Here is a 13,581-nt window from a genome sequence, read left to right as displayed (position 1 = left end):
TAAGCAGGATGACAATATTCAGCCTTGATGGACTTCTTTCCCAATTTTGAACCAGTCCATTGTTCCATGTCTGGTTCTGTTACTTCTTGATGTATATACAGGTTTCTAAGAAGACAGGTAAGGTGGTCTGGTAGTCCCATCTCTTTAAAAAATTTTCCATAGTTTGTTGTGATCCACACAGTCAAAGGCTTTAGCATAGTCAGTGAAGGAAGATGTTTTTCTAGAATTCCCTTGCTTTCTTTATGACCCAATGGATGATGGCAATTTAATTTCTGGTTCCTCTGCCTTTTCTAAATCCAGCTTGTACATCTGGAAGTTCTTCATTCACTTATTGCTGAAACTTAGCTTGAAGGATTTTGACCATTACCTTTCTAGCATGTGGAATGAGTGCAATTGTATGGTAGTTTGAACATTCTTTGGCATTGGCCTTCTTTGGGATTAGAATGAAAACTGACCTTTTTCCAGTCTTGTGGCCACTGCTGTGTTTTCCAAAGTTCCTGATGTATCGAGTGCAGCACTTTAACAGCATCATCTTTAAGGAATAGTTCAGCTGGAATTCTATCACCTCCACTAGCTTTGTTCATAGTAATGCTTCCTAAGGCCCACTTGACTTCACACTCCAGGATGTCTGGCTCTAGGTGAGTGACCACACCATCATGCCTATCTGGGTAATTCAGATCTTTTTTGTATAGTTCTGTGTATTCTTGCCCCCTCTTCTTAATCTCCTCTTCTTCTGTTAGGTCTTTGCCATTTCTGTCTTTATTGTGCCATCCTTGCATTGCTCCCTTGGTATCTCTAGTTTTCTTGAAGAGATCTCTAGTCCTTCCCATTCTATTGTTTTCCTCTATTTCTTTGCATTGTTCACTTAAGAAGTCTTTCTTCTCTCTCCTTGCTACTCTCTGGAACTCTGCATTCACTTGGGTATATCTTTCCATCTCTTCTTTGCCTTTCACTTCTCTTCTTTTCTCAGGTGTTTGTAAGGTTTTCTCAGACAACTTTTGGATTATCTTAAGGACCTCAAAAAAGAAAAAAAAAACTAAAAAATAAAATTGAGGGTTCAAAATTATACTCGTTTTCTTAAAGGAAGGAAAATTTTAGACATTCAGTCAATTAATACTTATTGAATACTCAGTTTATTAGACATTTGGTCTGTTTTTTGGCAAACTGTTGATAATAAATTTGATGTATAATTGACTCATTAATTCCAAAAATACTTATTGAGTGACCAACTGAGTGCCAGGCACTGGAGGCAGAAAAGGTTCCTGTTCTTACAGAGCTGATGTGCTGGTGGAGACAGACAAGAAACAAACACATGGACAGGTCATGGTTAAGACACTCTACAGTTGCCACCTGAAGTCGAGGTTGTGAAAGGATGACTAGGTGACTCTGTTAGAACAGAATGATCTAGGAAGACCTCTCCAAGGGTCTGAGTGACTAGGAATCATTGTGCAAACAAAAGCTCAGGGAAAGCGCATTCCAGGCAGGGCAAACTGTCAGTGCAAAGGCCCAAAGGCAGGAGCAGCCTGAGAACCACAAAGAACCGAAGTGGGGCGGTGGGGAAGCTGTTGTAGCTACTGCAGGTGGACCATCCATGAGCCAGCCATACCCGATGATGAGGTCCCAGGAGTCTTAAGCAAAGGAATGACTAGGTCTAATTTATATTTTTACTACATGTATCATCCTGGATGAATCTTATAATACACAGTGGGAAAAAAAAAGCAAATGAGCAAAGGCAAGTATATGACTCCACTTGTATAAAGAACAAATGTGTAAAAATAAATGGTATCATTTGGGAATGCATAGAAACATAATTAAAGAAAATGAATGGTAAACACAAAATTCAATATAGTGGTTCCTGGGGAGGCCACAGAAGGGGAGAGCAGCTGTGAAGGGAAGACTTCACGGAGATTGATGGGTTCTCGTCTCAGGTTGGGTAGAGGGCACAGTGGTACTTGTCATAGTACTGTAAATACCTAATATGTATATCAGACAAGTAATGAGTCTCTATGAATGAAATAGTTCATTATCCAAATTGCATTTTTAAATGACTCCTCTAGTTGCTCAATGGCTGGATGATTAAGAGACAGGAGTCAAGTCAAAGACAAAGTAGAAGCTGTTGCAACAGTCAGAGAGGGTGGGGGGAGGGAGGGAAAGAGAGGACTTTTCAGCTTGTGCAACAGGGCACCTCCTAAGGGGGTAGGGGCCCAGTAGGAACAGGCAGAGAAGCTAGGCGATCATGAATTAAGTGTTACCCAAACCAGTGAAGAAAATGTGTATTGAGTCCTGGTTTCCATCCTATCAGCTACCTTGGGCATAAGTAAAGTATTACAGATAGTGGTATATTATTTTTATAACAAGAGTCAAACTGTGTTTCCAGGGGCTTCCCTGGTGGTCCAGTGGCTGAGATTCTGCGCTTAGTATAGGGGGCAGAGTTCAATCCCTGGTCAGGGATCTAGACCCCACTTGATGCAATGAAAGATCCAGCATGCTGCAACTAAGACCCCACACAGCCAAATAAATAAATTAAATATATTTAAAAAGAAAAAAAAATTTGTTTCCAAAACCACACACAAAAAAATAGTCTTCTAAATGTTGTACCATTGATTCTTTATTTTTGTTATCACTGGAATGAGCCATAACAATTCAACCTTGTTGATGGAGAGGGGGAAAAAAAGAGTTAAGTGTTGGGATTTCTCTGGCAGTCCAGTGGTTAAGATTCCGCACTTCTACCGCACGGTATATGGGTTCCATCCCTGGTCAGGGAACTAAGATCCTACAAGCCCCATGGTACAGCCCCTCCCCTCAAAGAGTGTTAAGTGTTGCCCATATTCATATGATATGGCTGTTGAACATGCCCGTGGGAATGTCTGGTCGATGCCTGGGTAAATGAGACTGGAGTTGCAGGGAGAACTGGAGATCTAGAGCTGGGTGTCATTGCCCTGTAGGTGGTGGTAGAACTCTTGAGTCTGGATGGCTGAGGCTCCTTATGTTGTTCTCATGTATTTAGAATTGTCCTTGGGAACTCTAGTCACCCTCAACCCTCATATGATACTCATTGCAAAATCAAAAAGTGGCATTCTGAAGACTTTGTGTAGAATAATTTAAACTTTACTCTTCCTATTTCCCTTTCTAGATTTTAGAAATATTAGTTTTCTGCATTCTCCTGTATTTCCATAAAAGAAAAGGAATGAAACATATTGTGATACTGCTAACCCTGGTGGCACTCCTAGGTAAGGATATGTCTTATTTTCTAATTCTCTAATCTAGCCATGCTAAGTCATAAAGGAGTTTAGAGGAGAAATATTTGAGCATTCTGTTTTTTCTCATTGTTTCTACTTTTGAATTCTGATCTGTAGAAAGAAACTCCCAGTTATGCCAATTATACTTTGCATGTCCATTGCTACAATGGATATGTGTTTATTTTTTTTAGTATATTAAAGGAGTTCTTGCCTGGAGAATCCCAGGGACGGGCAGCCTGGTGGGCTACCGTCTATGGGGTCGCACAGAGTCGGGCACGACCGAAGCGACTTAGCAGCAGCAAAGGAATTTTATTTCTTGATAATTCTCTTTACTCTCTGACAATTTGAGGGTGTTTTTTTTTTTTTTTGGCAGTAAATAATTAAAGAAACAACTGAATCAACCCAATTGAAACTTTTATATCAGAAATGAACTATCAAAGCCTATCCTGTTTACATTTTTTAAGAAAATTTTAAAACATGGCTAATATGAAACACAAATGTGAGCAGTATGATTTTTTTTGTTCTTATTTATTTATTTTTGGCTGCATCAGGTCTTAGTTGAGGCATGCGGGACTTTTCATTGTGGTATGCAGGCTCAGAACATGTGGGTTGTCTAGCTGATGCCTGCAAGCTCAGCAGTTGAGGCCCATGGGCTTAGTTGCCCCACGGTGTGTGGGATCTTATTCCCCAACCAGGGAATCAAACCCATGTCCCCTGCATCGGAAGGCAGATTCTTAACCACTGGACCACCAGGCAAGTCAGTGATTTTCTTAAATACAACATTTCTCTCACTCATTTACCTACCCATTTCCTTTTTTCCAGATATACCTTATAAGATTTGAAAACTGATGCCTACGTAAGCCCTCTCTATATTTTAAAACCTATTTTCCTTCCCCACTCCTCCATCTCTGTCTGTCTGTCTGTCTCTCTGTCTCTGTCTCTGTCTCTGTCTCTCTCTCTCTCTCTCTCTCTATATATATATATATATAAAATATCTCAACACTAGGAAATCTCACTAATAATTTGGGAAATTCCCTTTTTAAAGATTTTTATTTATAATCCTCCCTTTGCCTCTTCTTTGCCAATAAGATGACCCATCCATCCTGTGTTGTTTGCCCTGACTTTGAATTGGAAGATTTGCATTTGTGGTAGTTACTATATAGAAACAAATTTACTCTAGAACACATTCAAGTATGCAGTTGATCAAAAGAACAGAAAAGAAACTTTGTTTTCTTCCAAATTACCAGACAGGGAGAACAAAAGCAAACTGAGAAGATGTACACTACCCAGAAAATATTGAAAATAAAGGGAATTTTAAATCTTCTTGAAAAAACAAAGTAAGATAACAGAATTAAGACCATATATATCAGCTTTGATCATAAAGATAAATGGGCTAAGTTTACCAAGTGAAAAAGAAAGAGTTCCAAATTGGACTTCAGAAAAATTCCACTATTGATTTTGAAAACGATTCTCAAATTGGATTCAGCCTGTTTGCTCTGGTTCAGCTCCATAAGGATTATTGAAATAGCATCCTGATTGGCCCTTGCTGGTTGTGAAATATTTTGACTTCATATATAATTTCATCTAAAGCAAGGTAACTCAGATTGAAAGTAAAAGAAAGCAGAAGGTTGTGAGATTACCATATAAGTTAAAATCAAGGCAGAAGCGTTAAGTGCAGTGGAGGATCCTGGAGGCACCCTCTTGGTGCAAGCGTACTCAGTCACGTCTGGCTGTGTGACTCTGTGGACTGTAGCCCGCCAGGCTCCTCTGTCCATGGAATTCTCCAGGCAAGAACACTGGAGTAGGTTGCCATGTCCTCCTCTGTGGGGATCTTCCTGACCCAGGGATCAAATCCACGTCTCCTAAATTGCAGGAGGATTCTCTACCCTCTGAGCTGCCTGGGAAGCCCAATCAGGGTAGAACTGGAACTTAGAAGGGGAGGCCTTAGGGGACTGAGGCCTTCAGTAGACTGGGCAGCAGCTATTTCAGAAAGTACATTAACAGAAATATAAGTAGAATATTACTCTTAGCTCATGGAAATAAGTAGACAGAAAAATATGTAAAATTAGAGAAACTGAATGCTTAATTTTGATCTGGCAGTTCTATTGTTGAACTCCAAATCCAGAAAGCAGAGAATATACCTTCTTTCAAGTGCCTGTGTAACATTTACAAAAGCTGATCTTATAATTGGCCACAAAGACATTTTTGATAAATTCCAGGAAGTTGAAATAGTACAGACCACATTTTCAGATCACAGTGAAAGAAAAGCCGAAAATAATAACAAAAATAGAAACCAGTAAAGCAATACCGCCTGGGAATGTTAAACACTACACTTAAACTGCAGCTGGGCTGAAGCAGAAACCTCAATTTCATTACAACATTTATTTCTTAAATTATTGTGAAAACAATATTAAACCTATAGTTTATGACTAATGCTGTATTCAGAAGGAGATTCATTGCTTTAAATGTAAGTCTGTTAAGCACTCAACTCAAGAAATCAGGGGAGGGCTTCCCTGGTGGCCCAGTGGTTTGGCATTCTCCTTGCAAAGCAGGGGGTGCTGGTTCAATCCCTGGTCAGGGAAGATCCCACATGTCGTGAGGCAACTAAACCCGTGAACCACAACTATTAAGCCCAATGGCACCCCACTCCAGTACTACTTGCCTGGAGAATCCCATGGATGGAGGAGCCTGGTAGGCTGCAGTCCATGGGGTGACTAAGAGTCAGACACGACTGAGTGACTTCACTTAATTTTTTCACTTTCATGCATTGGAGAAGGAAATGGCAACCCACTCCAGTGTTCTTGCCTGGAGAATCCCAGGGACGGGGGAGTCTGGTGGGCTGCCGTCTATGGGGTCGCACAGAGTCGGACACGACTGAAGCGACTTAGCAGCAGCAGCAGCAAAGCCATCAAGTCACAACTGCTGAGCCCACGTGCACAACTTCTGACGCCCACGTGCCTGGAGCCCAGGCGCTACAACAAAAGAAGCCACTGCAATATGACGCAACTACAAAATAGCCTCCACTGGCCACAGCTGGAGAAAGCCTGAGAAGAGCAACAGAGAGCCAGCGCAGCCAATAATTAAATAAATAAGTTAGTAAGAAGTCAGGGAGAAAGCCCTGAAATAAAGCTGAGGCCAGCAGAAAAGATCAATTAATAAAAGTAAAGGTAAACGTTAACGAAATAGAAGACAGGAAAGCAATGGACAGGTAAATAAGCCCAAGAATCGGTTCTGGTGAAAAACTAGGAATAAACTGAGAAGGCTGACTTTTAAACATGGCTCAGTATAATGTCGGGCAAAAAATGGAACTGTTGTAATGATGAAAGTAATACACATCTGTTGTTAAGAATTAAGAAAACAGAGAAAGACACCAAGAAAATATAAAATGTTTTCATGTAAAACATAAAAATCCATGTAGTTGAGCACTGTAGCATGACATGAAGGAAGTCTGTCTGTTCCCCTGTAGAAGATAGTTTGCCAATAGATTTCAGAAGAACAGTAATTGTTGCCCTTTAAGTGTTTTCCTACAGATACTGGAAGAATGATATACAAAGATTTGTATTCAAGGATATTCATCACAGCTTCATTTTTAATACCAAAAAAAAGGGATACAATCTAAATATCCACGCACACGGAATTACCAAAATATAGTATACATTTGTACAAATCGTGTGTTAGAAGAATATTTACTGGCGTAGAAAATACTTAATGGCAATGGAAAACAGGTTCCTAAGTAATATATATTGTATGGTTCACATGTTATGATATATCTGTGCTTAGCAATAGAAAAATAATTACAAGTCTCAAATGTTAAGAATGATTTGAGGATGACTGCTGAGATGGCAGGTGATTTTTATTTTTCTTTCTAGACTTCTCTGTATTTTCCATTTCTTTTTGAATGAGCGTGTATACCTTTATAGTTTGAAAAAATGAGTTTAAAGTTTATTCATAATCCTAGTGCCTAGAGATAATCATTGATAGTATCTTGATGTCGTTTCTTCGGGTTTTTTTCTGTGCAGATGTAAGTACTTCCTATTTTTATATCTACAGCATTAGAATGATACTGCACTACAATTCGGTATTCCCACCCATCCTCATTAACCATGCTCCCCAGCCACCCCCCTCTCTCATTTAGAACTCAACACCAGCCTAGAAATAACTTGGAGAGTTACAATAAACAGTGATTAATCAGGGGGTGATGGTGCATGCTTTGAAAATATAATGATTAACTCTAGCAACTGATAGTTGGTTTTGCTAAAGAATTCTAGTTTTGTTTTTGTTTTGTATTTAAGTATAATTTAACATCAGATGGTGATTGAATTAGGTGGCCTTTACAATTCTAAGGTTCTGAGAGGAAGGAACAGTGTGTTCAACTCTTTCGCAGTTAATGATCTGTTTGGGAAACCTGGCTCTTCGGACCACAAACCCCTCACCACATCACGCTCTAGTTTCAAGCCAAGTGTTTAAGAGGAAATCTAAGTCCCTCAAGAGCTAACCTTATAAACTGAAACTGTCAAGTGGCATACATGTCTATAGATATTGTAAATTTCTGGATTAGCTAAAGTATGACTATTTTCATAATCTATAGAAAATATGTAAAATGATTCAGTTGAAAATGTTTAAGGTGAAGAGGGGCCCAGCTGTAAGGGCCTGTTTGTTTAGGTAGAGGGTTTATTTTTAGAATTTATCACCTGGTCTCTTATGTTAATTATGACTTTTAACAGAGAGAAAATGCCTGATTTGGAAGTATGCCCTAGTACCCTTCAAGTCAAAGTATAGTTTTAGTATTTTTAAAATTAGGCTTTTTCTAGTTGGCCACCACCTGTTATTTTAAACACTGTACACACAGACACTCACACTCACACACACACACACACACACACACACACATATACTTTTCAAGAGCTAAAAGGAATAAAGCTCAGATATATTATGACCAAGTAAATCAAAGGTAGTATTTCTTCTTCACATTGCCTTTGACTTACAGATATTTGATATCAGATAAAAATTATTTTCAACTTTCTGTGGGTTTCAGCTAAATTGTAGAATTATATGCAACAGTAATTTCAAGGGACCTAAGACAAAAGCTTGGAGAAATATCAATAACCTCAGATATGCAGATGACACCACCCTTATGGCAGAAAGTGAAGAGGAACTCAAAAGCCTCTTGATGAAAGTGAAAGAGGAGAGTGAAAAAGTTGGCTTAAAGCTCAACATTCAGAAAACTAAGATCATGGCATCTGGTCCCATCACTTCATGGCAAATAGATGGGGAAACAGTGGAAACAGTGTCAGATGTTATTTTTTTGGGCTCCAAAATCACTGCAGACGGTGATTGCAGCCATGAAATTAAAAGATGCTTACTCCTTGGAAGGAAAGTTATGACCAACCTAGATAGCATATTCAAAAGCAGAGACATTACTTTGCCAACAAAAGTCCATCTAGTCAAGGCTATGGTTTTTCCAGTGGTCATGTATGGATGTGAGAGTTGTACTGTGAAGAAAGCTGGGCACCGAAGAATTGATGCTTTTGAACTGTGGTGTTGGAGAAGACTCTTGAGAGTCCCTTGGACTGCAAAGAGATCCAACTGGTCCATCCTAAAGGAAATCAGTCCTGGGTATTCATTGGAAGGACTGATGCTAAAGCTGAAACTCCAGTACTTTGGCCACCTCATGCAAAGAGTTGACTGGAAAAGACTCTGATGTTGGGAGGGATTGGGGGAAGGAGGAGAAGGGGACGACAGAGGATGAGATGGCTGGATGGCATCATCGGATCGATGGACATGAGTTTGAGTGAACTCCGGGAGTTGGCGATGGACAGGGAGGCCTGGCGTGCTGCGATTCATGGGGTCACAAAGAGTCGGACACGACTGAGCGACTGAACTGAACTGAACTGAAGACAAAAAGAGAACACTGTCTTCTTCCTGCAGAAAAACTATGTTTCCAGAAAATGCTTCCTTGCTATCATATTGACAGAACCTTAGCAAGTCACTTTTTCTTTATTGATATTTGGAACCTATGGTCTCATAGAGATAGGTTTCTCTTCAACATAGAAAATAAATAGACACTGCTTATGTAAATCTTAGACTTCTGATTGACTCTGAGAAATGAATACTCAGCTCTGTGCTGTACTGTGTGTCTGTCTATCAAAAAATATTTTTAGTGAAACTTCTAAGCCTTTACTAGCAAAAGGGCTCAACAAGCATTGTTGTACAGTGAATACAATACAACATTGTAAAGCAATTATCTTCCAGTTAAAAAATAAAGAGAAAGTTTAATAAAAGAGCTCACGTCTGGACTTTAGTACAGCTCTTAATAAACTCACTGAGTGAGTTGCTTTTCACTTTCCAGTCTTCTCATCTATTTGCCTTCAAGTCTTTTCAGTATAGTTTAGTGGTTATTTTCCCATTAACATCACATGGGCAGTCTGCCTTTTCTTATCTCCTCCCTTCATTGTTTTTCTCCTTTCTGTCTACTAGTAATTATAACCTCCACAGCATCCTTTCAACAGTGAGAGCTGGAAAATAAGCATCTTGCTCCAAAGATAAGAAGCACGTTGATTTAAGCAAATGGAAAGCCCAGCAGAGCTTGAGCAACAAGGTTACTGCTTGGCCTGCCTCTCATTCCTCCCTACACCTCTCACAGCAGTCTTCATTCTTAAAGCATACCAGGAGTATTTACTACTCTACCATATAAATTTAAGATACTTATTTGCAATTCTCTCTCAACTATGATTTTTATTTGTGTTTTGTGTTTTCTTTTGCAGCCTCGGTGACTGTTATTTCCGTAAAAGCCGTCTCAGGCATGATCACTTTTTCTGTGACGGATAAAATGCAACTAACTTATCCCATCTTCTATATCATGTGTATCATCATGATCGCATCTTGTGTTTTCCAAGTCAAGTAAGTTAGCTCCTGCACACTCACTGATCTTTCAACATTCCTGTGCTTCTCTGAGCAGTAATTCATATTGGCTTCAGATGATAATTAAAATTAGCTGCAACTGATTTCTAAGGGTGAGGGGTCTAAGCTTATCCTCAGCCAATGTGCCTGGCTTTATCCTTCACATCCAATAATAAGTTTTTGCAAAGCATTGCCTCCACATTTTGTGAGTTCTAAAGTGTGGCCCTAATCCAGCCAAGTGCACTTTGATACTTTCCTGATGCTCTTCTGCTTGTAATTAATATCCATCGTACACAGGTTGTCATTAGCAATAAATCAAAGGGGCAGGTCCACATCGAGGATTTCATTCTAAATATGGAAAATACATGAACCCTTCACCTTCATCTCTTAGCTCATGCTCATTAATTGCCCAGAGATGGACAAAACCAGACGTTTGGCTGGGAGGGAAATCCTTTCTCCAAAACTTTGCATCTTTAGCCAGAATTTTCTTTGCACCCATGGGATTGCAGAATGATTGTTTTATGTTTCTCTTGGGGCCTCACAGTGGCAACATGGAACATTTCTAATTTCTGCTCTTCTCTTCCCTCACCTCCATCGGCTCCAATTACTTCCCACCCATTTCACATTGTGATTTTGCCTTCAGCTGCTCGATTCTCCTGAGTCTACCCGCTAAGTTTTTTGTTTACTCTAAAGTGCTATGCAAGCGCACCAGCCGGGAAATCAGAGCCCAAACCTTGAAGAGAGTGGTTCCTGCCTTAGGTGCTGGAAATCAAGTCTAATTGTTATGGGTTGACTATGGACCCTGTTACAAGGAATGTGTTACTGGAGAAATCCAATGTCACGTCACTGTTTTGTATGTCATAAACAAACTGTTTCTTTTGTTTGTTTATAAGATCAAGTGTGTTTCTAATACTTGCGTCTTGCTATTTGCTTCATCTCCCTTCTTCTGAATTAATCAGTACTGTTATAATAGCTTTCAGAATTGAGTGATTAGCATCCTTAGCTTGAAACTCTTGCTTCATGAATTTAAAAGCCAAACACAATTGAAGGTAAAGTACATTCCTGCCTCCTTGTTTCAGTCCCCACAACTTTTACACTAGAACTGTATGACCACAGTAGAACTGTGCAACTGTGGTTCTCAGCCCTGCCTGCCCATTACACTTATATTACCAAGGAGGTTTGTTTGTACATGTATGTATATACTTACATGCCTGTATACATGCATGTGTGTGTATTCCTGCATGCGTGTATACACACACGCACGCACAAAGGAGCACTTGGGTTCTACCCACAAATTTTATCTCCCAGTTGCTCTAGAATACGACCTAAGCATTAGTGCTGTTTTGAGCGTCCAGGTGATACCAGTCTGGTGCACTGCTTTGGAAAAGGTCTAGTCCCTGGCAAGGCCACAGCATGCCATTGTGGGAACCTGAACCCTGTTGGCAACCAGAGTGGGAAGCCAAGCTCCCACATGTGCTCTGCAGCTGGAGGGCTGAGCATTGTTTTTGAAACCTTAAACATTGCTTTGCTTCTCCATCTTCTCTCTTGGCACGTGGCATGTCAAGGGATAGCTAGACCATTCCCCAGATATGATATTTAACAGATTCTAGGGTCTATCCTAATGAATCAGCCGCAGTGTGATACCGGTCCAGCAGCTTGAATCGCTTCCAACTCAAACTTCTGTGGCCTCCAAAGATGATTAATTGCTTTTCATTGTTACTGTTGTTGGTTTAAACAGACCGTAAAACCTGACATCTGATCTCATACATCAGATGCATGTGAGCTATGACTGCTGATTGGAAATGCCCTTTCACTGCACTTCCTTTCCCTTTGTAGTCGCAGCTAAAGAACATGCATTTCTCATTGTTAACTTATTGTTGAGCGTCTCGTAAAGACAGAGCTTCAGTATGTGTCTTCTGCTCTAGGCTCCTGAATCAAGCCACAAAACTCTACAACACAGCGACGGTGGTGCCTGTTAACCATATTTTCTTCACCATCAGTGCCATTATCGCAGGTGAGTTTGGGCTTTCTACGCTTAGGTGACTCTACCCCTACAACAAGGGTAAATGAAGTCTCACTCAGAGTAATAAGGAAATCAAAGAATCTTTGGTTAGAAGGGATAAATAGCCCAAATCCTCCTAGCCACCACCCGTGTCTGACTTTCTTCCACAGCATCCTCTAGGAGAGGTTATCCTGCTTTGCGTGAATGTTCCCCAGAGCTCTCTGCCCCCCAGAGGCAGTTCAGTCCCGGTTCTAATCACTCGAATTATTTGGAGAGCTCTAATCATTAGAAGTATTACCTTGTATTGGGGCTGAAATTAGCCTCCCTGTGAATTCAAGATGCTCATCTTAGTCCTGCTTTGTAGAGTCTTCTCTGTCAGTCCTTCTGATAATCAGAGCAGCAGAAGGGTCCTCTTGTGTCCTGTCTCCGTGACTCTCCTCTCCCTGGCCCTCACCGCCTGAATCAGAGAGTGGGGTCCTAAAGGGAATCCAGTGTTGCACAGAAGGCCAGACAGATGAGAATAGGAACTACTGCCTTTGCAGTGATGGCCTCTGTTTTTCTACTATTGCACTTCTTTTCTTTCTACGGATAAGAATGTCCATAGAAATGTCTAAATATATCAGACGCAACACTATTACAAAAACATAAGTCCAAAACTGGTCCAAACAAAACTACAGTAGATTCAGGTATGCCACTCCTAAGTTTGGTACTGGTATGCCCTAGTTCTTTAGCTTATTGGCTGTATTTTCTACCTGGTTGTATTGGGACTTCATTTCCCCATGCAAAATTTATGTATTTTGGAGGGATTATTTTTACCTAATGGATATGTCCTTTTTATTTCATGGCAAACAGGGTTCCTGCCAATAGGAAATTTTAAAATGTAATTAACTTTTCATTTCCCAAAATTGAACCTTACTTTTAAAGAGACAGGTTATATCTGAAGACATCTACTTTTTTTTGCATTTTTGACAAAAGAAAGTAACAAAAGACTGTATATTTATGTGCTCTAGAATTATTGATAAAGGAAAAAAGCAAGGCCAAAACCAGTTAGAAGCATGACATACAGCATAATAGTTAAAATTACTGTGCTAAAGATCTGTAAAACATATAGTTCCCCTGAAAGAAAAGTTTTGCGAGAGGATCAACAGGGCAGAATCTGAATACTTAGCACACCTATGAGTACTTAGCACACACTCACACAATCGATGAGTCAGGGGAGCTGGAACTTTCAGGAGTGATAACAGTTCATCTGATGTTACTCAAGTATGGAATGGAGGTGAAGCTTCTTGACTTACTTCTTCTCTTTGCCTCCATCAAAAAGTATAGCTTAAAATTAAAATGAGATGCCATATTTTGTCTGCTAAATTAGTAAAGCTTTTGTTTTGTTCTTTTTATTACAATAAGCAATGCTGACATGGCTAAAGTGTTGCGGCAGTCTTG

At 40.0% G+C, this 13,581-nt stretch overlaps 1 protein-coding gene across 3 annotated transcripts in view; it reads left to right on the top strand.

The window, feature by feature from the left end:
- Nucleotides 1-13,581, top strand: part of NIPAL2 (NIPA like domain containing 2) — a 93,322-nt gene that overhangs the window by 70,557 nt on the left and 9,184 nt on the right. For 2 of the 3 annotated variants that reach the window (XM_070383021.1, XM_070383023.1), the window contains exons 6-8: nt 3,134-3,230; nt 10,004-10,139; nt 12,065-12,153. In XM_070383021.1, the coding sequence (XP_070239122.1) occupies nt 3,134-3,230; nt 10,004-10,139; nt 12,065-12,153 (322 nt within the window). The remainder of the gene's footprint in view (nt 1-3,133; nt 3,231-10,003; nt 10,140-12,064; nt 12,154-13,581) is intronic. The other variant, XM_070383022.1, reaches the window with a different exon arrangement.

The sequence above is a fragment of the Bos mutus genome, chromosome 14, assembly GCF_027580195.1.
Source record: "Bos mutus isolate GX-2022 chromosome 14, NWIPB_WYAK_1.1, whole genome shotgun sequence".
Taxonomy (NCBI): domain Eukaryota; kingdom Metazoa; phylum Chordata; class Mammalia; order Artiodactyla; family Bovidae; genus Bos; species Bos mutus.
This window is presented reverse-complemented; position numbering and strand designations above follow the sequence as displayed.